This window comes from Chrysemys picta, chromosome 19 (assembly GCF_011386835.1).
Source record: "Chrysemys picta bellii isolate R12L10 chromosome 19, ASM1138683v2, whole genome shotgun sequence".
Classification (NCBI taxonomy): Eukaryota; Metazoa; Chordata; order Testudines; family Emydidae; genus Chrysemys; species Chrysemys picta.
Genome location: NC_088809.1, coordinates 5343950 through 5371559, shown reverse-complemented (window position 1 = coordinate 5371559; position 27610 = coordinate 5343950). Strand labels below are relative to the sequence as shown.

The 27610-nt window shown below is 40.1% G+C and overlaps 2 protein-coding genes across 9 annotated transcripts in view; one reads left to right on the top strand and one right to left on the bottom strand.

Annotated features, from left to right (window-relative positions):
* LOC101953725 (uncharacterized) overlaps window positions 1-14051 on the bottom strand; it is a 39367-nt gene extending 25316 nt beyond the window's left edge. For 2 of the 7 annotated variants that reach the window (XR_010593969.1, XM_042857906.2), the window contains exons 1-6: window positions 13115-13253; window positions 9900-10115; window positions 7940-8086; window positions 5737-5851; window positions 2836-2948; window positions 2467-2611 (exon numbers count right to left, since the gene is read on the bottom strand). Coding sequence is in view for 6 of the 7 variants with exons in the window: in XM_042857906.2 (XP_042713840.2) it covers window positions 2467-2611; window positions 2836-2948; window positions 5737-5851; window positions 7940-8086; window positions 9900-10046 (667 nt within the window). In the remaining variant the exon portion in view is untranslated. The other 5 variants (XM_042857904.2, XM_065573524.1, XM_042857902.2 and 2 more) reach the window with 5 other exon arrangements.
* Window positions 13216-27314, top strand: RNFT1 (ring finger protein, transmembrane 1). 2 transcript variants are annotated; one of them, XM_005298793.5, is made up of 10 exons: window positions 13217-13355; window positions 15169-15215; window positions 15909-16339; window positions 16685-16761; window positions 17477-17577; window positions 18223-18376; window positions 19590-19748; window positions 21650-21715; window positions 22650-22751; window positions 27023-27314. In XM_005298793.5, exons 2-10 carry the CDS (start codon window positions 15169-15171, stop codon window positions 27155-27157), a joined length of 1272 nt encoding a protein of 423 aa, XP_005298850.1. In that variant the 5' UTR covers window positions 13217-13355; the 3' UTR covers window positions 27158-27314. The 2 variants fall into 2 exon arrangements, with proteins under 2 accessions (XP_005298851.1, XP_005298850.1); XM_005298794.5 differs by lacking the exon at window positions 15169-15215 and having other exon boundaries at window positions 13216-13355.
* The last annotated feature ends 296 nt before the right edge of the window (window positions 27315-27610 follow it).

The following is a 27610-nucleotide window of genomic DNA, read 5'->3' as shown; positions in this document are numbered from 1 at the left end:
TCTATCTACAGTAAGACTAAGCTAAGAACTCTAGGGCTATTTAACAGAAAAGGGTGCTCACCAGCACTAGAAAGACAGTGAGCTTGAGGCATCACTGAGAACCACAGGCAGTGAGGAGGAGAGGTCAGGGCAGCTCTGCCCTTTATGACCTCGGTTAGAGGTATGAGGACACTCAGGGCACATGCGCCGCCCCAATGGGAACTCCTGTCTACAAATCTCCGGCTCTAGTGCACCGGGAAAGCACACACCTGAAGTGGAATACGTATATGCACCAGCACTTGGAGAAAAAACACTGCTATGAGTTAGGTGAAATGTATTATTTTGCAAAATGCTGCATATTCTGCAGTAAACTGATCTATTTTAAAGCTCACTTGGGTAGTTACACTAGCTGGTCTTTTGCCCAATTATTTTAAGCCTGAATGAATAAATGATGACACTCTACATCAGCTTGAAAACCTCTATTAGCTCTCATGTCTGTGTGAAGGAGCACTTTTGTGTGTCTGAAGTGGAGGACCTTTTATGTTTTAATAAAGGAGAAAAATCACACTCTTCAAAAATGGTTTGGCACTCCTGACTGGCAGGGAAAGCACAAGCAAAGCAGATGCTCTGTGTTAACAAATTATGTCTGAATTACTGGCATTGGTAATTTCAAAAGTTCTTAACCTATCATATGCAGGTTTGTTTTTCAACATGATTATAGTAGTTATAGGATTTAAATAATGTTAACACTCTGTATTTAAAAAAAAAAAAAAAAGAAAGAGAGAGATGGGCTTGAACCTAAACCCTGGATCAGAATTTGGAAGGCTTCAGAATTGAAACTTGGATTCAGGTTTGGATATCACAGCTACTCCTATCTTTATAATAGGCTGAACCACAACATGGATCCAAACATCTTGATACTTTGGAGGCTCCAGATATGAATACTTTCTTTTTTACTTGGGCCACTCTCTAAGTGTGATGTTATCTGATTAGAATATGACCATACAAATCATTGTTGCTACCACTGTTCTATAGTTGCAATGAATCTTATACAAAGTGTGTCAAGTATGGTGCCAATAGAAAGCATTAAATGGTTCACAGGCTAAATGACCCGAGTCAACCTTCAGAGACATGTTAGAAAAGTATGTGAATGGTAATTAGGGTCATTCCATGTTAGATAGGCTAGAACTTTGAAATGCAAACCTGTATTGTTAGAAAATTGGAGGTGATACTAATTGTATGCGTTTACTTACATCTTGTTAGATGTCAGACCTGTAAATAGACAGCTCCTGTCTATCACTATAGCAATTGATTCAGAGATCAAAAGGGAATATTAACATTTAGATGAATGTTGGGTGAAATAGTGTCATTGTCTATATGTCTCTTTAAAGTTTGTAATAAACTGCTTAATGGATAAATTATCTTATGTTAATCCCTGTAGCTAGTTACCGGTGATGTTTAGGAAATAGGTCTACTTCAAAGTTTCCATGATTGCCTATTGTTCGCCTAAGGACTCTGAACTGTCAAAAGATGGCCTGGAACTGTATAAAAACACTTGGGTCCTGATCCTTTTTATCTCAGATCTGCTTAATGCTTCATGCAGGGGAAGCTTAAGTCATAAGGCTGAGATCTCCAGTCCCACCTGGATTACCCTGAATATGGACATTGGACTATAACCTATGGACTAATTCTGAGAATTCTTTGCAACTACAAAGCTTACCATCTCTACTATGAATCTAATCTCAAAACTATACTCATGTCTGTATGTATATTGATCTTTTAACCACTACTCTCTCTCTTTTCTAATACATTTTAGTTTAGTTAATAAGAATTGGCTGTAAGCGTGTATTTAGGTAAGATCTGAAATATTCCTTAACCTGGGAGGTAATGTGTCCGATCCTTTGGGTTTGGTAGAACTTTCTTATATGATGAATAATATTTACAGTAATCCTCATCATATCTGACTTGGGTGTTTGGGTGGAGACTTGAGACTGGGTTGCTTTAAGAGAACTGTGTTGTTGGCTTCTGGGTAACCAGTCAGGTATTATAGAAGCCGTTTTGTGCTTGCTTGGTAAATCTAAGTATTAGAATATCCACCAGCTTTGGGGATTGTTTGCCCCATTCTTCGCAATTGATCCTAATTGAGTAACTACAGCATGGCTCCCTGGGACCCTGATCACACTAAGTAAAAAGCATCAAATTAAATAAATTTGCTTGTCCACTCATGTAATGCTGGTGTGGATTTATTGTGGAAGATAGGAACCTGGGAATTGAGAGGGCTGAGTCAGAATTCCTTAAATCAGGCTTTGTGGGTATTGCTGGGGCCTGTTTTGCTCCCCAACACCCAAGCACAGTACAGTTATGGTAGCCTTAACTCTAATTTAATTATGTTTTTTTCTATGTGGATATGATTTCTGATTTATTTTTTAAATATCAGGTACACTTAAGAGAGCATTACTAAGGGTTGAATCAATTTATTTCTTTTACCTTTTTCATTTAATTGGAAAACAGATCCTCCGGATATGGCTAAATTGAGGTCTTTGCTTTCAACAGAATTTGGCCTTTTTTTAGCTACTGATGTCGGATTAGAATTCCACTCCGATGGAGGTAGATCCTTATGTGAATCTTCTGCCTATAAATGCAAAATGTAATATAAATGGTGTTCTAGTCACAAACAATTTACAATTTTGGATGTCTATCAGCAGATCTTTAATTTAGATGTTAATGTTGATTCAAAGTAACCTATGAGAGGGGGATATAAATTACCTGGATTGTTATTTGCTGAATAATATTTAAAAAAACAAGTTAAAGATTTTTTCTTAGCAAAAAACTGTAACTGGAGAAAGAATAAGCTACCTTTTTCCATGCCTCATGTGTAGCCAATAACAATTCCATCTCTGCTGCTACTATGTTGTAGGTATCATTAAGAAAATGCACCATTTCGGGAGCCAGTCTGTCAGAGTTATTATCTAGTGTACGGAAAACAAAATTGAATTGATTTTAAAAGTCATTTACAAATGCAAGTCCTCCATATCTTGCACACCCAAAACCACACAATTAAACAAATACAGGGTCAGACTCAAAGGACCTGATTCTCCACTGTGTTGCGCCCTATGTGGAATCTTACACCTGTGCAAAGCGAATGCAGGTTGGGTACAAAATACTACCATTAGTGTAAGTGAATGGAGAATTCTGGTTGGTTGTGTCGTAACCCCACTTTAGACTCTTTTCACATTGCAGATGAATACACACAGTTTGGGGAGCAAAAAGTCAGGTCCAAAAGACTTAAAAGCAAAATTAATACTGCATTTTCCAACCTTAAGGTACCTAAGAATGACTCCTAAGATTGAGTAGGAGATTGGAATTCCAATTAAGTGCAATTAATATTTATAAAGCACTTTTAAAAGTGAGTATTTTCAAGAGACCAAAGTCAAGTCATTATTATTATTATTGAAGGGAATCAATTTTTAATGTTAACTTTACAAAAAAATTTTGTTTAATTCAACCACTTACATGAACACTAAGAAAACATGTCATTTTCACATGCAAACCAATTTATTCAAGAGCATACATTGAAATAAGGAATCCTGTAGCTGTTTAATTTCTAGCTTCATGTAGGAGATACAGCAACACTAAACAAGACATTTTTCAGATTTCCTAAGATAAAAAACGAATTTGAAAACAGCAGAACATGCCTGTGGTAAACCATAATTACTGCTAAGCTGCAGTTGGTATGATATTGCTATATATATATATTTATTTCTCTTTCATTTATTTGTATATTATTTTCTTCTCAGATATATTTTAGCGGATTTTTTTTGTTTTATAAAAAACACAAAATAATAAACAAAAAAGGACAATAAGCAGCATGGACTCAGTCCTCCTATGAGATCTGCATAGGCTGACCCCTGCATCTGCACAGAATCCTACTGACTTCAGCGGGTCTACAGACAGGTACGGAAGTCTGCCTGCAGAGAACTCATTGTAGGATCAGGGCCTATGGCAGGAAATAATGGCATATAGTGACTTCTTCAATTTCATACTGAAAGGTGAAGACATATGAATGAAATTGATGGACGTTACTGTGGCAAGCATGGAGCTGTAAGGTAATAATTTGAGCATACGGATATGTAATAATTGTATGAATATTGTATGTGGCCCGGTCAGTGAGGTAAAGTTACTGTATAGCTATAACAGGTTATTAAACTTTCCTGTATGGATGTACTGGTCTACATTAATAGCGGGCTGTTGGAAAAACAAGCAGGAAAGCAACACAATGGCTCTATGTAAGCAGCCTCCCAACAACTGGGCAGCAATTACAACACAATGGCCTACTTCCAGGCTCCAGCCTAAAGTTATGCATCTGTTTTGCCAAGACTGGGAGTCTAGCGACACTAAAAGGGACACTAAATGGTAAAAGGTGACAATTCCTGTGAGCAAGTTTTTAAAACACTGAGCAGCTTTTAAAGACAGAAAACTCCCAGCAGCAGACAGAAAGAACTGGTTTGTGATTTAAGGGAAGGGGCTTTCACTCAGGGCCTAGCAGCCTTCTGGTGCCTATAGGAAGCTTAGGTCTACCAGGATCCCCATCTGGAAGATGGATAGACACATGGGTTAGCTAGATGTGAATATTGTCTGTTTTACGGTCTTTTTATTTTAAAATGCCTTTTTTTTTTAATACTTTCCTTTAAGAAGGCTGTCTGGTCACTGGGTACCACTGTCATAGCTCCTGGAGGGAAAAGAACTGCAGGAACTGAAACTAAGTCAGACCTGGTCTGAGAGTGGGAGAATTGGGTGATTCCCTCCCAAGACACATGACAGCTCAAGGCATGAGATGTGAGAGGGGATGAACTCAGAGATCAGGATGGAGTCAGAAGTGCAGCTAGCTTGGTAACAGTGACAGTTATGTGAGAGACATATGTAGTAACAAATTAAACCGCAGGTCAAATTCATCCATGGTGTTAACTCCCCCAACTTCAGTGGAATGACATCAGGGATAAATTTGACCTATTTAGCCCACGTCCTTCCATTTGGCAAATCTGTATTTGGTGCAAGAGTGAAGGAGGGGTAAAGACAGCTTGCTTTCAGGTGGCATTTTATCTGAAAAGATGGGGATAACGATACTTATTGCCTTTGTCAAATGCTTTGAGAGCTATGAAAAAAAGTACAATGAAAAGTATGGTATCAGATATAGGTACTATTCGTCATTACAATCCCTAGATCCTGGGCCAACCAGGGACTGGGCCATTTCTCAGCATAAATTAGAGCTGACAAAGGACTGCTCTCACTTACATCCAGCAACCCACTGTTCCAAAGAGCCATACTGGCACCCAGGAATCAATGGAGTGGAGGGACACATTGGCGATGCCCCGTTCCTATAGGAAAGACCCATGCATTGGGAGATAGCAGGATGTTTGGCATAAGAGATGCTACAGTCCTCCCAAGGATTTACAAGTGTAGGAGAATCCTTAGGAGGCCAGATCTGCTTGCTTTACAGCTGCTTTGCTCAACCAAAATGATGCAAAAGCAGCCAGAGAAGGAACCAGAACCTGACCCATTATTTCTGTGGTGCAATCAATTCTTGTTCATTCATAAAAAGAGTAGGTGGGTTGATTGGAGTCTCTCAAATCTTTTGTTTAATACTTTTGTAGACAAAGATTTAGCTGTAACAGTAAGATTTGCAGATAGTGGCAGTTGTTTTTATTGCCCAAGCTTGTTTCCACATATATATGGCACAGACAGTATATCTTAACTCACCAAGTCTGAACTGACAGCTAATGCGTTCTGCAGCTTTTAAGCACTGTTGCTTCAGCCAAATCCTTGTATCTTCTTCCAACTTCTTCTGATCTATCTCATTCATGTTTGTGGAAGACTAGGTACAGAAGGTTTGGGTTATCACAAGAACATAACATCTTTTATAAACAGTTCTTGTCATTTTTTGCTGCCAGGGCCAAGACTGTTGATTATCACATTAGGGAAGGAAGTTTTAGTAGAGAAAATTTGCCAGTGAGCAGTGCCTTATGTCAGTCACTGAGAGGAAGGTCTGGTGCCAGTGAATATAGAAATTCAAGAATTTTATTCCTCAGTAAAATTATTTTGAGTCAAACTTACTTCTAAATATCTTTATCTTGGAGAAAGGTTTACTTGAAGGAATATCTTATTTTTCAGAAAGAAGACCCAGAGTCATGCTTACTTCTCAGTACCTTTATGCTTGCGATTACGTTCCTTTGCTATACGACACACTTCTTCTTCATGTACCAGTTTTACTCTGCCTTACTCTCAAATGTTAAACTCCAAGGCTGGATATATCCACCAATGGAAAAAGACATAGGAGGTGAAAAGTAATACAAGAAGCTCTGAATTACAATTCATGGAGTTCCTGAAGCATCATTCCAGGTTGTGGTTTGTAGGACCAATGGAGGGGAAAACCCTTGAACAAGATGGATGTTCTGAGATTTGTCAAAAAGTTTAATGGATCCCAGGGCAATCACACAGAGATCTAACCCCTCCATTACTCCCTACATCCTCGCTTCCTTTGGTATCATGGCGCATGAAGTCACACTGCCATTACCTCCTTGCCTATCTTTGTCCTCTAACCCCCAGTTAAAGAAGGATACATGGCAAGTTGCTGCTGACAGAAGCAGTGGATCTGAAACACCTCTATAAAATATTTCTTGCAAAAACAAATGCACTGGACTTCAAAATAGTAATGAACTTCTTCCTTAGAGATAGCAAAAGCCTAATTTGAAAAACAAGTGATGAAGTACTTAACTCTGAAAACTAATACATTGTTTTGTGATTTTATTAAGGGATGTTCAGAAGTGTAGTGTAGTGAGGTCTTCTATTTTGGTTCTGATTTAAAAAAAAACAAAACAAAAAAACAAAGTAAATAAGGCACAAAGTAGTTAAAAGTTCTGCCTTCCTACTTTTTGTGGCTTAAAGTTAGATGTTTAAGACGGGGGAACATTTTTTTCAAAGAGGAGTAACTTTTCCCTAAAGAAAATCTGTAGTAACTTTCTCACAAAGACAATGATTTTAGGGAGTGCTCTTGTCCCAAGATATTCTTACTGGGGAATAATAAATTCCCACAGTAGCAAGTCCTGTTATCAGGATACTCTTATTAAGGGAAATAACCTTATCCTAGGGTAAAGATACCACACAGACTAAGCTTGGTTCAGGCTACTCTTAATGTGGGCAAGAAATTCCCAGATTTAAAAACACTCTACTGCTTTGGCAACAAAAGATTCTAGTAGCCAGACAATCAATGCTTAAGAAGATTTTAAAGATATGGAACAAAATCCTGAGCTCCTTGCTCAGTTCACAGGCGAAATTTCCATTAAGTTAATGACATTTTTGCCTGAATAAGGTCCTCAGGATTTTATACAGAACTGTATACACAACAGGACAGCAGCCACACTACCATCCTCCTACATTCAGTCATCAGCTTCCATAATGAAGAACTGAATACTCCCATCATCCTTGTCACGCACAAATGCTTCCAAACCTGTCAAGTCTGCTACCACATGAATTCCGTTCTAAGAAGAGTCTGCTCAAAGGGCTAGATCCTACAATCCTAACTCATACAAAATTCCCATAATGTCAATGAAAGTTTTGCTGAGTTAGGACTACAGAATCTATCCTTATATGAGTTTGATATCTCACTGAATCTGGACTTGAACCATAGCTCCAAATGAGAAAACCCTCACATATACACCCATCATCTTGTTTTCTTTTCAAGTTTCCTGAGAGGAGAAAAAAATACTTGAAAGCCTGTTAGATACAAGGTAAAAGATATATAACATTTTAATCTTATTTCAGATCAATTAACTATACTGAAAAATTTTTAAGTACAATTTTATAACTGAGAACAAAATAATCCACTTTATTTTTATGACAACAACAGATTTGTACATGTTCACGTTATGTTGCTGTAGGCTCATAGCTCCCATAACTCACTTACTAGTAGACTAGGTTGATTAGGACACTCATTAAAATATTTTTTAACAAAATGCTGGCCAAGAAGACAGAAAACCATTTGTCGTTGTTTAGGATTTCTTAGTTGGTGCTTCACGTCATCAGCAAGAGCAGCTCCAAGTTTGTCTAAAACCTAAAGGAGAAATAAATGACAGTAAATATTCAGTTTGCAGTGTTGTTGTAGCTGCGTTGGTCCCACAATAATAGAGAGACTAGGTGGGTGAATAACGTTTTTTATTGGATCAACTTTTGTAGGTCAATAGCTTGTCTCTTTCACCCACAAAAGTTAGTCCAATAAAAGATGTTACCTCACCCATCTTGTCTCAGTAAATATTTTAACATACTGTAATTCCAGAAATTCTTCATACTTTAATTCAGGCTTACTATTGACTTTTAATGCACCCTGCACTGTAGTATCTGGACATCACCTGAAGTTCTTTAAGGAGCAATCTTTCATCTTAATGTGGCTGATCCAGAGGTCTCATTTTATTTCAACATGTTGCCATGCAGAACAATCCCAGTCTTGGATCCCAAGCTCATCTTTCTGCTATTGGGCTAGAACAATCTGAGGCAGCAGACTGCTCCTTCCCTGAGGCAATGCAAGCAACTTACCTTGTTCCTCAGCAGAATCCTCTGTGTGACACATGGAGCAATACTGACAATCACCAAAGGCAGATGATTCCAGCCCTCCTTAGTGGCATGGAAGGTCATTGCAATAAGAGAATTTTGAGAGAAGGATGGAAAAGGAAAATAAATGGTGGAATCCCAGAGGACCCACTTACTGTGTAAGGTATTGCAACATTGGGCCCTATGCTCTAAATAAAATTGATGCCATTCAGATTATTTGACTTCCCTATTTGTGGATTCAAAACTAAACAATGCATTTTGTTTGTAGGTGTATTTTCTTTTACATAGCAGGTTAAAATGGGGGGGGGGGGAAATCTGCGTTGATTCTGTTTTATAACTCAAAACAAATAAAGATTTCAAGATGATTACTGACAACAATTCTTAGAGATTATGATAAAAAAGGGGAAGAGGGAAGAATATAATATACCTCTACCTCGATATAACGCTGTCCTCGGGAGCCAAAATTTTTTACCGTGTTATAGGTGAAACCACGTTATATCAAACTTGCTTTGATCCACCGGAGTGCGCAGCCCCCCCAGAGCACTGCTTTACCGTGTTATATCGGATCACGTTATATTGGGGTAGAGGTGTAATTGAACAAAACTTTGAACTATATAAACACTATGAAAGGAAGGAATGCTTTAGGGTTTACCTACAAGTAATGAAATTTTATTAAGCAAAGAAAAGTTAAGTCTGAATATCAGAAAACCCATAAGAAAGCAAAATACTCTGACAATTTTTTATTAAATTGTATTTCAGAATTATGAAAGAATTATGGGGCAAACTCAGATCTGGTGAAAGTATGAATTTGGTCTGATGTTTATGCTAGCATTCTGTTCAAATATGTCCATCTGTCCAGGTATTTATAACATGCCTTGTCCATGATATAAGTGAAACTAAAGTTACAGAACGCAAACAGTCTGGAAGATTGTAATCTTCCCCTTGCCTCATATGTGTCAAGAGTTTCTTTAGCTGTTTTTAGGGGGAGGGGAATTTCTGTTTTTGTGTAAACACACTGCCTTTAGAGAATTTATTGTGGGAAAGCTAATGTGAACAGTTGAATAACATTCTGATGCATGACTTTTGTCCTAACTTTCAAGTAGAGTAATAAACTTCTTGACTATCTAACTGAAATATTCATTAGAATATTTACCTACTTGCATATTCAAAAACAACAGTTGTTGTTTTAATACCCTCCACACTAAATGTCATATAAGCAAAGCAATAGGAACAAGGACAGCTCAAAAATTGAAAAGATGACATCCACATGTATTTAAATCATTATTAATAGATGCATATTTTGCAAACAAACACTTTACCTTATGCCATGGTTTTCCTGGTAATAATGTCTCTTGTAGGCTAGAATTTAACCAAGATACATCCAAAGTCTGATGGTTTCTACATAATCTTATCCTTGCATGTCCAGATGTTCCTCCAACTTTATCCATTTCATGTGATATTTTCATCAGACACAGATTTCCTTATGTGCTCGTCAGCTTTATGCAGAACTTCTTAATTATATGATGCTGAAAAACCTCAGTCAGGGAAAATCATTAACATATATGTTACAATCTAGCTAGAAATATTATTTAAGGAAGTTATTTCTTCTCCGTGATGACATTTTTCCAATCCATCATTCCAGCAGCCATTTAAAACTTTTTATTCTGAACTAAATGACATATTTCAATAGTAACAGAAATTACAGAGGAGCTGGGTGCACAGTGCTCAATCCATACTGAATTCCCACTAGAAGTCCAGTGTATGGAGGACGTACAAGATCAGACCAATAAAGACACAGAGTTCCTGTAGCATCACTAACTTACATTAGCACCTTTGTACAATTTTATAAATCATTTACTCTTTTGTCCAAATTCATGTTGAAGCAAATCTCCATTAAACTTCAATAGGAACTGGCCCATAGCTTCTAGAAGACTTCTCAGGATTTGGGATAATTTCCCCCTCCCAATCCATACCACACAAGGCCCTATGCAAAGTCCACATTGAAGGATGTGATTTTCACAAGTGTTGACCAGCCAAAACTCAATGGGATCTGTGGGTGCTCAGCACCATTTAAAATCAAGCCTCAGGTGCTTAAATGGGGCATAGTGTACTAAAAGACACTCTCGTTCAGGTAAGAATGTTGTATAGACTATATCACTAAGTAATGGCAGATTAATGACAGATGAATACATTAATATCTGTGTACACTTTTAGGTTGTAAAGTATTTATATACATAAAAGTACCATTAGTACAATGAGTGCAATTTAAAATTCAGCATTTACTGTTCTGCACTAACTGCAGTACCATATATATTATTCTCAATTACCACAAGGAGATATAAATGCTGAAGCTTTTAAATAGCACCTACTCTATTATTTTAATGACTCAGGCCCTGATCCTACAAAGATTAATACATGTGCTTAACTTTACACACTGTGTATCTCATTGAAGTCAATAGGATAATTCACTGTTTAAAGTTAAGTATGAGTCAGAAGGATTGGGGCTTTAATTAAGAGAAACGAGAGAGGAGCTACTGAATTAGGGTTCTGTCTTTAAGTTGTACTGAAATAATTAATTTAAAAGTTTTTATAAACTTTTGTATAAAAAAGTCCCCTTGGGCTGAAAACTGAGAGACACGTTCTCAGATCCAAAAGCATTTTCTCTGTAATAGTTTTGCATATAAAACCAACATATTACATTTCTATTATGTTGCACTTTTACAACTGAGAAACATTTATTTTTAAAATAGGGACCTGGAATTCAGGATCGATATGTATTAATCACTGTAGGCCCCAGTCCTTCAGGGATGCACCACATGGACAAAGGGGTGTGCCCACAGAGGTCACTTTGCAAGATGCACACCTTAATTTCTGCTTTAATTGTCAAAGTGAAAACAGTATTGCACTCAGTTTACCAAGTGATCCAGATCACTCAGTATCAGTGATCTGTCCTCTTTATTATTTACCATTCCCCCAATTTGCACTCTTTATCGGTGATAATTTTATGCTTTCTTCCAGGTCATTAATAAAATGTTAAATAACATAGGGCCAAGAACCAGTCCCTGAGGGACCCCACTAGAAACACAGCCATACTAAGATGATTCCCCATTTACAAATACATGTTGAGACCTATCAGTTAGCCAACTTTTAATCCATTTAATGTGTGCCATGTTCATTTTATATCTTTCTGGCATTTGAGTTGGTACCTAATGCTATTTTGATTTTTTTTTTAAATCAAAATAGCATTAGGTACCAACTCAAATGCCTTTATCTCTCTCTTTCAGATACTTATGTGGCCTCCATTACCATAGTATCTAAGCATATTACAATCTTTAATGTTTTTATCTTCACAACACCTCTGTGAGACAGGGAAGTATTATCATCACTCAATTTACAGATGGGGAAATGAGGCACAGAAAGAGAGACTAAGAGTTAGTCTACACATGAAAATAAATCTGTAATGTGAATTTAAAGCAGATTCTTGATTAACTCCATGTGCAGATGCTTTTATTCTGAAATAAGAACATCCACACATGGAGTTAATCAGGAACAGCTATTCCAGAATAACTCCCTGTGTACACAAGCACTAAGTGACTTGCCCAAGATCATAAAGGAAGTCTGTGGCAGAGCTGGCAATTGACTCCAGATCTGCTGAATCCCAGGCTGGCACCCTAACCCTAACTGGACCATCCTTCAAAGATCCAAATCACAAAAATCTGAACCCCACCACCACAGTACAAACCCCAATAACTATTTAAACATTTAAAGAGCTTCAAACGAGAGTTTAACCCTATTAATAATAATAAAAAAATCATAATACTTTGCACATATAGTGCTCTGATTCAAAGCACTGGACAAACATTAATTTACCCATCAGTAGGCATTGCCACATTTTACAGAGAAAACTAGGGGTTAAGTGGTTAAATTCAGGCGGGGGCAGAGCAGAAATCACGACTCCTGCTTCTCAGTTGTGCTCTTAGGCCACACCTCACTCCCAATATCCAGGTAATTTGAGTCATAACTCTCCAACTTCACTCCTACCGTTCGCCCCCTCATCCGTGGCCCCCACTGCCACATTCACCCTCATAGGGCACCTACCAGCTTCATCAAAATCCACCCCCAGCACCTTCAACTAGGGTGACCAGATGTCCTGATTTTATAGGGCCAGTCCTGATTTGGGGGTCTTTTTCTTATATAGGCTCCTATTACCCCCCACCCCGTCTCTTTTTTTCACACTTGTTATCTGCTCACCCTACCTTCAACTCACTAGCACCTGCAGACAGCACCCTCCAAATCCCTGCTCCTCGCCTTCCTCCATCTCTCCCCTCGGCCCACGGGCGGCCCCCTTCCTTTCCTGCCCTCTCTTCTCAACCCCCGACCCCCACCCAATCTTCCTCACGCCCTGACTGCCACCGCTCAAACTGCTCACGCCCCAGCTCCTCTCCTTCCTTCCTCCCCCGACCCCTCACGGCTCTCAAACGGCTCTCCCCCACCCCGGCCTCCGCCCCACAACTCCCCCTTGCCCCCTCCTCACCATCTGCCTCCCCCGCCCCCGCGGGCTCGGCTGCGCGCTGGACGCAGGGCCTGAGCCTTGTTGCTATGGCGACAAACAGCTCCGGGCCTTCCTCCTCCAGCTCCTCCTCTTCCCACAGCCGGTAGTTGCTGCGGCTTCTTCCCCCGCCCCCAATTTAGCCCAGGCGTCAGCGATGGAGGCCTTGGGAGGCCGCGGTCCGGGCAACAGGGCTGGGCACGGAGCCCCGGCCGCGTTATGAGAGGTAAGGCTGCGGGGCCGGGGGGACTTGCCCCTCTGGCTCCGCCCCTTCCCTGCGCTACGGCGGATCTGCCCCGGGCTCTGTCCTCGGGCCGTGTAGACGGGGATTGGGCCCTCGCTGTCTAGTGCCAGGGTGGAAATGGAAAGGGGAGGGTGTTGCCCCTCACAGTTTATCCCCACCCCCGCTGCCTTAGCTGGGGTTCAAATGGCATTGGGGGGAATTTGTCCCCCCCCCCCTCCGTGCAATGCATTTGCCCCTCCCTGTCTGCCCTCTCTCCCCTGGCCCCCTTGCTAGGGGAGGAAGGTGGAAGGGGAATTAGCCCCTTACTGTCTGCCCCACTCCCACCCCTGGGTGGAGATGAAAGGGGGCATTTACCTCTCACTGACTGGTGCTGCCCACCCACGTTCACCTAGGTTGGCACAGGAGGGTGTGTATCTCAGCCCCTCTCTGTCCCTGCTGGGAAGGGAAAGCAGGGATTGGTGCTCCTCTGGGTGCTCTTTTGTTCATGACAGTATTTACCTGGCATCAGTGTCTTTGCCTTGGGAGGAACTCAGCAGTGGTGCCATCCCAGAGCAGCAGGGTGACATTCTGATGTGATGGTGTCAGGCCAGGTCATCACCACTCTGTGACAGATAGATGTTTTGCAGACTAGACAGGTGGCTTCAGAACCTGTTTGCAGGACACCATTTCTGATAAACCTGGGAGCATCCCATAAACTCAGGCCTGAGTAGGAGGAGCCGACATGTTGAAAAAGTAAAATTAAAGGGAATTTTAAAAAAATATGTTTCGGTCAGTGTTCAGAGAGTAGATTTAAGATCTATTAATTAAAATACAAAATGTTTGTTAATATATATATAACATTAGGGTGCCTATTAAACACTTAAATTAGGAAATGAAAAGAATTCTCATAGTAATATTAAGTCAGCCAAATTATGCATTATATGTGTTTTATAGTATGATTTAATAATAAATGCAGTTATTTTTAAAGTTCTCTAAACAGGTAAACTGCCATGGGCTGATTCTGCAAAGCCTTACTACTAAGCGTAGTGCTCTATTAAACCAATGGAATTACTTACAATATAGGAACTACTTTGTCCTGGTAGTTTTTGCAGGAGCAGGTCAGAAACCACCAAATCAAGAATGCTAATTACATTAATCAGTTTTAGCAACATAAATATTAAGGGCCTGATCCTGTAAACCCACGCATGAGAAACTTTATTCATACACTCAGTGGTCTTGTTGACTTCAGATCTTTGGATTACTCACACACACTAAGTACAGTACATGAGTTTTTGCAAGACCGAGGCCTACAATATGATCGTAGGACAACAGATAATATATCCGTAATAGCTCTGAATGTTAGTGAGAAGTTTTACTATGCATGTAGTTTTTCTTAAATGCTAATAACCCAATTTTTTTTTACAAATTAGCAGAATCCAGTTTTGTTTCAAATGTTAAGTCTTTGCTAATGTAGATATGTGCACAAATAGCAAATTGAGGTTTTCTTGCAGTTCAGATTGTATGTTTTTCATGCTTGCATAACTGAAAAATAGGTCAATAGATTTTACTCAAACTTCCCTACATGTCCAACAAAAGAAACATTTTTGAGAAAATGGTGAGCAACTGAAAAGGGTTTATAGTGAAATCCCAACTAAACAACAACTGTAGTGTTTGCTACCAGATAAATATTGTAAAAATACTTTGCACTTCCGTGCTATCTTAATCCAGTAATCTCAAAACACTTTCCAAAGAATATCTAATGAAACAATACACCATTCCTAGGATGTATATAAGAACTATTATACCCATTTGACAGATGGGGAGACTGAGGCACAGAAGTGAAATGAATTGCCAAGGGACACAGTGAGTAAATGACAGCACTGGGAATAAAACCCAGATCTCTTGCTCTAACCATTAGACCACTCTTTACTGTCTGCAATTGCCTTTGGACCTAGATTCTCTACCAGCCCTAATCCAGTCCCACATATTAGCTCTTTATTTCCTGCTTTCTTCTCCCTCCCAGGATTACATTGCCTATGCAAAGCCCCCATATGGTCCATGCTCTTCCCAGTGCCTTTTAAAAGTGGATTAACCTGGTTCCACTCACTTCCCCAGACAGGATAATCTTGTCTGGTAATCCCATAATGGCACTCAGTTTTCAGTACTCACTGGATTTTGATTAGACTTGTCTGTGTCTAAATATATGCCATTTTATGGATGCTTAATTGTGTAGTTCCCATCCCCCACCTTTATTATTTCCTTCTATAATCTCATGATGGTTCCCAACCTTTTTCTGTAAATTTATATATCGTGTTAAAACTTCTGCTACACAAGCTAGTGCCTCTGTCTCCTCCTATTCAGATGGGTGCTTTCTAATTTTCTGTGTAGCTTTGGCTGTTCCAGACTGTATGTTTGGCAGCCCATTGAGGGTTACAGTATACATCACTGAATGATCATCAGGATGGCCAAAAGGCTGTGTATTTCAGAGAGACAATTCTCTTTTCCTAACTAAATGGAACACTGCTCCTTTAAACATGGCTTTTCCCCCCCCTTTAGGAGACATAGCAGTGAGACAAAAGAATCTGGACCAGAGAGAGATACATTCAACGCCATGCAATCAAATTGCAGTCATCTCCACAATGCCCCAGGAAGTGGTGATGTTCCCTCGTCCACTCAGAGTGCCCATACAGCAGGGCTGCCAGGAGAAGGCTCTTGCCACCATAGTGGAGATGTTCACATCCAGCTAAGCTCTGCCTTGGGAGAAGCTGGGGAAAACGCCAGTTTCAGGCACATACGGTCAGGTTCCCAGGGCCGTTCACATGGCCACTCCCACAATGAAGCGAGGGGGCCCGAAGATTCCACCTTAGATTCAGAGGAACACAGTGGCAGCTCCATCTCTGAGCTCAGATATCTCTTCCAGTGGCTGCACAAAAGTCTTCCATACATCTTCATTCTGTGTATCAAACTGACCATGCAGCATATAATCGGTACAGTATAACAGAGTATGGTATGAGGGAACCAGCCCTTTTTTCCTGCATTCAATCCTGCTTATGAGCGTGCCTGAAGTATAATTTGATTTACTTTTAGCTTTATTTTAATTTGATTTCTTCACTGGAAGGAGAAATTTCCTAAAAGAGATTTCAATCACTTATCTGTTTTTCTTTTGTTAGCATATACAATGTAGCTTAATTATTTTAGCTTGATTGCCTGAGCTGTTAAAATTGTATTATGTTATTGCTAGTATTTGCTAGAAGTGAACTTATTTTGCTCTTATTTTATTTTAATCCAGTTTCTTATTTTCCTCCATATAACTGACCCATTTTTCCTAATAGGCATTTCTCTTGGAATTGGGCTGCTAACAACTTTTATGTATGCAAACAAAAGCATTGTAAATCAGGTTTTTCTAAGAGTAAGTATTGCCTGTTGCAATGAAGTTGAAGTGTTTTTACGTTAACTATTACCCAAGACTTCCATGAATCAGTTTTTGAGTGAAATGTGAACTGATCTTATATTAATTTAGTAAACAAAACAGATAAATATCATAGGATTTTTGAGATGTAAATGTTTTAGCTATCAATAAAATTTACACACTTCTAAGCCTGACTTAGCACTTGTCAGAGAAGCATACTTTGCAAATTTAAAATAAAATATTGGTACAATCTCTTTTTCTGACTTTCCATATCGAAATGCCCGACAATGCTTCTGCTGTTATGAGACAGAAATTCTTAGCTGTATTTTAAAAACTGTTAAGACTACCATTTCATATGCAGAGTATCTGTTATGAGGGCACAGGGGTTATTGAGAATTTTGTTACTTTGAAAAGCAGTTTTTTATATATATATAAACATTAAACATTTAAAAAACATTAAACAAAAACATTTCCTTAAGAAGTGTTACTGCTTGGGCGTTCACCCCGTTAAAGTGCATGGAGATCTGTGTGAGCACAATGATCTGCCCTTGCACTTCTTCTTCCTGGTCTAAAGTAACATAGCAGCATCTAGTACTAGTGACTGTGTTCAAATACTGCAGTTCTAGTTTTATTGAGTGTGAAAGAAATTAACTTGAGACTTAAAAAAAAATCAAAGTAACAGACAACTATTACATTTTTAATGTGTATCTTACAGGAAAGGTGCTCCAAGTTGCAATGTGCTTGGGTACTGATATTCCTAACCGGGTCATCTCTCCTCTTGTATTATACCTTTCACTCTCAGTCACTTTATTACAGGTAATTAGCGGAACATCTATGTTATATTATTCACTTTAAATGAAATGTCATTTCTTGTGAAAACCTCATCTTTGCTCCTGGCATTTTTTTTTAAAGAGAATCAAGAAGTTGGCTTCTCTTAACACAAATAAATAAATAAATGATGGGCCCAGTCCCGCAAAGCCTTACTGCAAAACACTCATGTGAAGAAGGGTTTGCAAGATTAGGCCCTATGTCTGGGGTTCACTGGCACAGCTTGGGTTTGATTCTCAGCCCTATTACCCCTTGGTGTGGGAGTACTGGGGATACAGTGCCATGAGTTTCTATCAGGGCATGTTTCTAAGTTTCTTCTCTCACTAGTTTACAACAACCCTGCTAACTAAGGGGCAACATTGGCAGAATGGGAAAGGGAGCAAGTACCTGTATGGCAGGATGAAGGTTACAATGCAGATGTAAAGTGGATTCGAAATGGGGAGCGCTTCATGGATGACAAAAGATCTCTCTTTTCCACTCCTCCTAGAGGAAAACATTAAACTATCTAAACATGCTTTTTTTTTTTTTTTTTTTTAAATGTACCATTTTAAATGAAATCGTACGCTAATGTCCATTCATGGTGTGTACCTCTGGAGAGTGTACCCTTGTAATTTTAGATATTTCTTTTTGTAGCTTAATCTTTTTAAAACCTACTGTGGATTTTATGAACTTCTGGGAGGTACTTTGGATCGTGGGAATCACAGACTTTATTCTGAAATTCCTCTTCATGGGCTTCAAATGCTTTATTCTCTTGGTGCCTTCTTTTATGATGTCTTTTAAATCCAAGGTAAGAAAATAATCTATACTTAGCTTTAGCATGAAGTTCCTTTTACAGTACAATCAGCCACTCATGAATTCCACCTAGAGGAACATTTTTCTTAATTAAAGCTCTGCGCATTATCTGTCGATGCAGGGGAAGGGAAAAACCATTGTCAACTATTTTTTGAGTATGGTCTTTCAGCTAGATAGTAATTTAATCTAGACTGCATTGTCCTTGTTTGGTTATGAGAATGTCATGTGAGACTGCATCAAAAGCCTTACTAAAATCAAGTTATGTCACATTTACTGCTTTCCCCTAACCACCAGGCCCAGTAACTCTTTTAAAGATAGAAATTCGGTTGGTTTGGCATGATTTGTTCTTGACAAATCCATGATGGTTATTTCTTATTGTATTGTCCTCTAGGTGCTTATAAATTGATTGCAAAACTGTTTTAAAAGGGAGGGCATGGAGCTTTTAAAGAATACAGAGTAACTTGCGGGGGGAGGTGAATGGAGTTCTGATTTACATGTGGTTGTAAAATAAAAGGCCTTTTCTTAACCCCCGTTTTTCTCAGTATTATATATGCAGACAATTTTTAACAGAAAATTGATCTCTATGTTTGGATTTTTCTTGTAACTTTTTCCCTTTTTTAATGCTTATGAAAGCAAGACTGATAACACTGGTAAGTAGGTAGGCACTCATAGAATATCAGGGTTGGAAGGGACCTCAGGAGGTCATCTAGTCCAACCCCCTGCTCAAAGCAGGACCAATCCCCAGACAGATTTTTGCCCCAGATCCCTAAATGGTCCCCTTAGGGATTGAACTCACAACCCTGGGTTTAGCAGGCCAATACTCAAACCACGGAGCTAACCCTACTTGCCAAAGACACCCCTATTCTGATCTTATGTACCTTTGTTTTTTCTGGCCTTCTCTTGAGCAGAGCCTGCTAGTTATGCATTTGTTTTATGCTAGTTGACAAATGTCAACTAGCGACTTGCCAAAGATCATCCGTTTTGTTTTGTTTGTCTTGTTTGTAACACCATGCAGTTTTGTAACTCATACATGTACGGGATTTTAATGACTCAAGTTTCCAAACAGTATTTCAGATCTGTTGAGACACTAGTTAAGATATAATGAGGGATAAATATTAAAAAGAGAGTTCATATATAGAAAAGATGCATTAACTTTAAATTATCTGTGTTTTAAATGTATTTTTAAATATTCCTCTTGTTGTTCCTAGGGCTACTGGTATATGCTGTTAGAAGAATTCTGCCAGTATTACCGTACGTTTGTCCCCATACCAATTTGGTTTCGTTACCTTATTGGCTATAGGGAGCTGGACAATATACTGGGGTGGAGTCTTGGAGTATTGCTGGGGTTGCTCTACTTCATTCTAAAAGTATGTAAATGTTATCCTTCCTCTGTATTTTAATGTATTAAAATTATACTGCATTAATCACCATAGAAGAGATGTAGACATACAAATGAATTTATTCTGAAATATTCCCCAGAGTTTGAACTGACTTGCTGGTTAAATACAGCCTTCCAAAATCAATATAAAAATTTGCTAGGTCAGACATTAAATCTGTTCACCCTCCCTTTGAAGGATGATAAGAAAACTAACGATGTTTTACACAGTCCAAAAATTGCTTGCCACAGCTGAGTGTGAGAGTAGGAATTCTGTCTGAACTAGTTGTTAATGCCAGGATGGCTATATATGTTTTGTGTCCTTCAAGCTAAGATCCACTGGGTTGCTCTCACTGTTGGAGAGTTCAAGTTCTGAATTTCACTTTAACACAGCAAGCACTAGGGCATTCTCAGGGTGGCGGGCCTGACCCTCCGTTACCTGCTGTGTCTGGGAGGTCTGCCGGAGCCTGAGTTTGGCAAACTTCATGGCACTATTGTGCTTTTGAGTGGCCTTTGTAATAATAGGGAATCAGGTTGGTGGTTTTTTTTGTTTGTTAATTAGAGACTTATGTTGTTTGTTTGTTTTTTGTAATTTTGCTGTAGAGTGCCTATGTGCCTTTGTATTGCCAAAGTAAGACCAAACTTGAACTAGGGTGGAAAAAAATATTAAGAACTTGTGGACAGAATGTGGAGTAATGCACCAAATAATAGTCTTAACTGTTACTGTAGACTTCTTGTAGGCAGTATGTAAACAAATTTCCAAGGGAGATAACTGGAATTCTGCCTAACGAAACCCTCTCCTTTTGGAAAATCTTGCATTAAGTAAAATTGTTGCTTTGGGCTTCCATTCCACTATTTTAACTTGTCAGCTTAATCTGTTTTTCTTCAACATGGCTTAAAACCTCCCCGTCACAAAGGGAAGTTGGGTGTCAACTCCCATTGACTTTCAGTGTAGTCGAGTACTTAACTCCCTTTTGTCCCTTTGACACTATCCCACTCTGTGCTTATACTAGGCATATCCACAACTATCTTGGTTTGGTACAACTTATATATAACACAGCAGCTGTGTTCTATTGTTTACTATACACATGCAAAATTAAAAGATCATTATGTTAAAAAAACAGTAAGATTGCAAAGTTAAGTACTCACAAGTTAGGCAATGCTAGATATAAAGTTGCCTGTGCCACCTTAATTTGATCCCCTTGTGTGTATGCACTATGGTACAATCTTTAATTACATGATCGCTTACTATTTTTTTCCAGTGAGGACAGACTCTTCTGAGATATTAGCTGCTAAAATCTCAGAAGTCTCTACTGAGTATACATGAACTATAATTTTTAAAGGTAAATAATTTGGCCAAATATGAATACATTTTCATGGGGATGGCAGAAGGCACATCCCTGACACAAAGACATTTCGCTGCCAAATTTCAAGTCCCTCCTCCAAAACATGGGGGTGCGAGAGCATCTCAAAGAAAAGGTTACCAGAATTTTTGTAACATGGGCAAAACAATATATTTTACCCTAGTCTCATTTTTGGAACAGCTCAACCATTTAGGCTGAAATTTTACACAAGAGTTCAGCCTGAGCCAGACACCCAGCATGGAAAATTTCAGACTTAATAGTTAAAATTTGGCAAAGTTTATAAGCAACCGAAAGCATGGTTTTAAAAAGGGGAAGTGTTGGGCAACTCAGTAATAAGGAGACCTATCAATCCCACCTACAATTGTTTCGTTACCAGACTAAAAGTAAAACACTGAAGGCCAAGTGTGCAAAGTGTTGCACGGAATTTTAGCACTGAGGCTCTTCACTTCAAAATCTGCACAAAGTTTGAAAATCTAGCTCTTGGAAATAAATACTAAGCATAATTTTGTTTTTCTTTTCTCAATTTCAGCTTTTGAGCCTTTTTGGACGTCTGAGAAACTTTAGACAGGTTTTGCGGATGTTTTGTACACGACCAGTGAGTATTGGATTCTCTGTAACAACCAAATGACAAATGTGGCTTCTACAAAAATGATTCTTTTTGAAGATAGCTTTTTCCTGTGTACTAGTTGATCACATTATGTTCTTTTAGTTACATGGAGTTCAACTTTCAAAGTAATCCCAATGTTTGTTCCCTTCTTACAGTTTCTTGCACTGTAAAATTTAATTTCTCAGCTTCATGATCATGGGCCGACCTGAAGTCACTTTAAAAGTGATTAGTTTTTTATTGTGTAAGCAGCATCTTGAGGTAAACTATTTGAATACCATGTAAATAAAGTATGATGTAAAGAATATATTTTAAAACTGGGCGAAATATTTGTTTGACTCACATCCGCAAGAGCAAAGTAGCAAACCTTTACCCATTATTAACTAACTGAAATATACAAGAGTAAGACCCAGATCTTGGCAAAATAACTGAAGAATAAATAGATATTCCATTCACAATAAAAAATAATTCTTTTTCTAGAATAGTGGGTGGTTGATAAAATTTATTGTAATTTTAATCTAGAGCCTGCTGTGCATGTACCAGAATATTTAGGAGTATTTTTGACATTTAATTAGATTAATACTAAAATATCTTACGCTGTCTGTGTAAGCAATACTTTCTTAACAGTAAGTGATGTGTTTTCATTCTGGTCAATGTGTAACAGCCCATGACAGAACTCTGCTGCAGGAAGGCCACCATTGTAGCAAATTACTTCCGAAGTCCCACAGTGTGCTCAGTAGATTAGACCCAAATACCACCTTGCCCTGGAGCATGTATGTGTCAATGTAGCACCCTAAGGATTGAAACACTTAACATCCTGTTGCCCCAGGGATTTAATTGTTTCCCCTCTATCCACATCCTTTCAGTCTTCCTGATCTTTTTCTGGATCGTAACATCTGCTGCAAAATCTTTTTTTTTTTAACAGCACTATGGAGTGACAGCTAGCAAGAGACAGTGTTCTGAAGCAGATGATATTTGTTCAATATGCCAAGCTGAATTTCAAAAGCCTATTCTTCTCATCTGCCAGGTAATTCTAAAGAGATTTTTGAATTGGAGAATTACAATGTGGGGAGGCTCTTGTTCTGAAACTTTGTGAATCAAGCTGATGTTGACAGTGTCAGTTGGAAAGTAGCAACAGCTTTATGGGAAAAACTTGTAGATGCTTGTGAATGGGAAACTCCCTTTTGATGGAAGAGTCCTGTAAGTCTTGCTAGCTTGCGTATATTTGCCTGCAACTTTTTTTTTTTTTTTAAAGGTTTGAAATTTTATATTGTATGCTAAAGACAGCAGCTGTCAGTACTATATTGTATGGGAACAGTTAATACTAGCAAGTATTCAACAAGGGATTGGACACTTATATGGATAAAAGAATATACAGTGTTGATGCTAACAAATTTTGGAAGCGTTTAAATTTCATGCTCCAAAGACTAAAGAAATATCGAACTACTAGGAGTGTTTTTTTTTTTTTTTTTTTTTTTTTTTTGCACCTTCCCCTAAAGCATCTAGTGCTGACTGCAGTCAGAGACAACATACTGAACTAGGTGGACCATGAGTCTGATTTAATATGACAATTCCTGTGTTTCTTAGGAGATCTGAAGACACTACACACTTGGGTAGAAAAAGCATATCAACTTGTTCTCACTTGACTACGCTGTCTATGCAGTAGTTAACTCCTGTCCATTTACTTCTAGAATCCTTGCAAGTCTTCATACTGCTGATGCTTTGCAGTGTGTGTGGTTTTTTTTTGTTTTTGTTTTTTAATAAATAAAGTAATTGCTGTTGGGTAGGGTACAGGTAGGGTTGGTAGCACTGTCTATGGTTAAGGTTGCTCAACATTTCCCATTATAAGACCCTGTTTTCAGTTGCTTTTAACTTGCAAAACTTGAACCATTTGGGATGAAATTTTCCATGTAGGGTGTCTGCTTTAGTCTGATTTTTGTTTGTTCGTTTGTTTTTGAAAATTTCAGCTAAAATAGTCCAGCCACTTCTGAAAATGAGGCTAAGAAAAAATACATTTGTTAAAAAAAATTCTGGTGAACTTTTCTTTTAGTGGCTGTCTAGCTCCCTAGTGCTTTGGAGCAGAAACGCTAAATGCGTCAGGAGGTTGCCTTTGTGACAGGGATGTACCTGTTGCGCTCCCCGTGAAAATCTGCCCAGGGCTCAGGAGGACTTTTTCCTGCAATTGCAACTTGGGGCTGCTGCAGCCAGGGCTGTGTCTGGGCACCTGAACTGAGTACAGGGAGTCTGTCTTTCCTGTGCTTTCAGTGACCCCCCCTTCTTGGTCCAGGCAGCATGGAGGATGGAACCACCTAATCTGAATGCAAGGCGGGGAGGGGGATAAGAGCTTGACCTGCAAGGGCAGTAGATTGGCACAAGGAGCATAGGGGTAGGGAAGAGAGGAGAACGGCATTAGAGTGGAAGGATAGATTGGGACTGGAGATTGGCAGGGGGAGAGGGGAAACTTGGACTGGGAGCTGGGGTAGGGGGAGACTGGAACTGAACCAGTGGGGCCAGGAGAAAGAGGAGAGGGGGAGACAAATCTGAGGATCTAGAGTATGGGAGTCAGAACTGGGACTGTTTGAGCCAAGAGACTGGGCCAAGGAGTGGAGGGACACTAAGAATGGGACTGGGAGGTAGTGGGGATGAGCAATGTATATGCAGGGAGAGACAGATTAGATTAGGAACTAGGATAAGAAGGAGCTGGGAATGGCTGGGGAAGGAGAGTGGGACTAGGGTGAAAAGCCTGAGAAAAGGAGTCTGGGACTAGGTAGCAAGAACAGAACTGGGTGAGGAGCCAGTAGTAAGGAATAGACAGGCACTGGGACCAAGAGGAGGGGGATAGGTCAGAAGGAGCCACACTTGGTGGGGAAATGAGCAGAAATTTGTGCCCACTAGAGGACACACTCCTCCAAAGCCAGGAATGGAACCCAGGAGTCACCATTCCTCTTGTGTCAGCAAATAAGTATGAAACAGGGTGTGTTTCATCGCCTCTAGTGCTGGTCCATATGGAGCAGGGGTCTCAAACACACGGCCATGCAGCCCACGGGGTTCTTTCCTGCGGCCCGCCAAGCTCCCCATGCCCCCCCCCCCGCCCGCCCCTCTGCCTACCCTATGGCGCCGCGAGCCCCGCGCCACTCCCTGAAGCGGCTGGAACTATGGCCCTACAGCCCCGGGCAGGGCGGGAGAGGGGGGAGTAGAGGGCTCCATGCTCTCGCTTCCAGGCACCGCCCCCTGCAGCTCTCATTGGCCGGGAACGGGGAACCGCGGCCAATGGGAGCTTTGGGGGAGGTACCTGGAGGAGCAGCAAGAGCAGCACATGGCGCTGTTTCCCCCTGCCCCTTTGACTCCGGCCGCTTCCTGGAACGGAGCAGGGCCAGGGCAGGCAGGCAGGCAGGGAGCCTGCCCTGGCCACGGTGCGCAGCGCTGCCACCCCGGAGCCACTCTAGATAAACAGCGCCGGGCCGGAGCCCGCACCCTTCCTGCACCCCAACCTCCTGTCTGGAGCCCCCTGCCATATCCCACATACCCCTCCTGCACCCCAACCCCCTACCATACCCTGTACCCCAACCCCCTGCTGCACCCCTCAACCCTCCTGCACCCCACACTCCAACTCTCTGCCCTGAGCCCCTGCCGCACCCTGCACATCTCCTGCACTCCATGCCCTGAGCCCCCTCCTGCACCCCACACCCCTAACCCCTCCTGCACCCCACACCCCAACTCCCTGCCCTCAGCCCCCTGCCGTACCCTGCACACCTCCTGCATCTCAATTCCCTGCCCTGAGCCCCCTGCCGTACCCTGCACCCCTCCTTCACTCCCTGCCCTGAGCCCCCTGCCGCACCCTGCACCCCCAACCCTCTGCTGTACCCTGCACACCTCCTGCACCTCAACTCCCTGTCCTGAGACCCCTGCTGCACCCCCTGGGGGCAGGGAGGGGGCAGAGTTGGGGTGAGGACTTCGGGGAAGAGGTTGGAATGGGGGCAGAGAAGAGGCGGGGCAGGGGTGGGGCCTCATGGAAGGGGTGGAGTGGGGGCGGGGCCATGGGCAGCAAGGGGTGGGTGTCAGTGATGTGGCCCTCAGGCCAATGCACTAGTCCTCATGTGGCCCTCTTGGTCATTTGAGTTTGAGACCCCTGATATAGAAGAAGACAAGCTAGTATTGCTATCATTTACTCCTTTAACTCTAATTCGCAGAGGTCTGTGAGGTGGACCTAAAGGTTTTAGATCTCCTGATGAACCATCTGGGTGTCATTATGATGCTACATGAGGAAATTTTTTTTTTTTTTCAGATTGCTTTTTTAAGTAACACACCAGAAAAATTCTGTGTTAAAAGCACACTATTAATGTTGCAAAGTCAAAGGTTCACTGCTCGGAAATGGCACTTCTGTGCAACCTTGATGTGACCTCGCCCCCCCCTTGTGTGTAAGCATTGTGGTATTGTTTAATTATCCGCTCACAAATTATTTTTTTTCTACAGAACCTCTGCCTCATTCAGGGCACAGGATGCACCTGTTCTGGGGATGAATTAGGGTTATGTAGTTTAAAAAAAAAAAAAGTCTGTAGGATTCTGTGTTATTTGTTGCAGAAGTTGGAAGGTGCGTAGCGACTGAGGCAGGGGATTGCAGGAATAGAAACAATGGGCTCATGGATAAAACAGTTAAATTCTGCCCTTAAGAATTTGATTCTGTCCCTGTGTTTGCCACAGAGCTTTGCTTTGAACATACGAAGTGCTGTATAATGCGAAGGACTCTTAAAAATCAGGTCCTGCGTGTCTCAAATTGGTCACCCCAAATTAGTGGATACTTCATACCTTAATCCCTCTGTGATGTAGAAAAGCCCATAAGAAAATTAATAATTGTTTTCAGAGCGAAGTCCAAATAGTGTGCAGGAAATGCGACTCATTAAACAAGAAAACAAAACATTGAATGGCTGCTCATTAAGTGATCACCATCCATTCTGTGCACTGCATGAGCAAGGGTCCTCTGCAAAAATAGGATATAATCATGTAATTAAATACTATAATAATACTTACGCACAGAGGGGCTGAATCAACATTGCACAGGTAACCTTACTTCTGGCATTTCCTAAGATCTGAATCCTTGAGTTTGCAATTTTAATATTTTTAGCTTGGGTTTATATGCAATTATGTAAGTAGAATAGTTTAGCAGAACCATTAATTATTAGAAGAGTAACTAGATTAATATTCTAAATGGATTTGAAAAACAGGTTGTAATAAATATTAGATCTTTTGTGCTCTTGCCGTTAAAAAAATGTCAAGTACTTGTCATTCTTTTCATTACAGCACATATTTTGTGAAGAATGCATCTCTTTATGGTTCAATAGAGAGAAAACATGTCCACTCTGCAGAACTGTTATTTCAGACCATGTTAACAAATGGAAGGATGGAGCCACTTCTATGCATCTACAGATTTATTAAAACATGTCATACTTTTACTTTTTTTTACAGTGTACATTCATTTGAATTAATGTTTTGCAGTTTAATGTGGATGGTAAAGGGACTGTGTTTAAGATTAGCAAAGGACTATCAAATGTTCTAAAATCTGAGTTTATTAAAACATAGCATACATTGAAAACTGCCTTTTTTATAGATAAATTTAAGATTTTTTTTATAGAATTAATGTTCAAAATCCAACATTTTGTTTTTTTCATACTTCAGAGAAATGGTCAAATATTTGAAAATGCTGCACAGTTAGTTACAGCAACTGCTTCCCTCATTGTTTTACATTAACATCTACAATAGTTTGCAGTGTTCCAGATTGTAGTAAATTGCATTTATTCTTCTATGACTTTACCAAACACAAGAGCTAGAGATGTGGGCTATGATCTTAAAACTCCTATGGACTTGAGTGGGAGTTGCAGAGCTACTCAT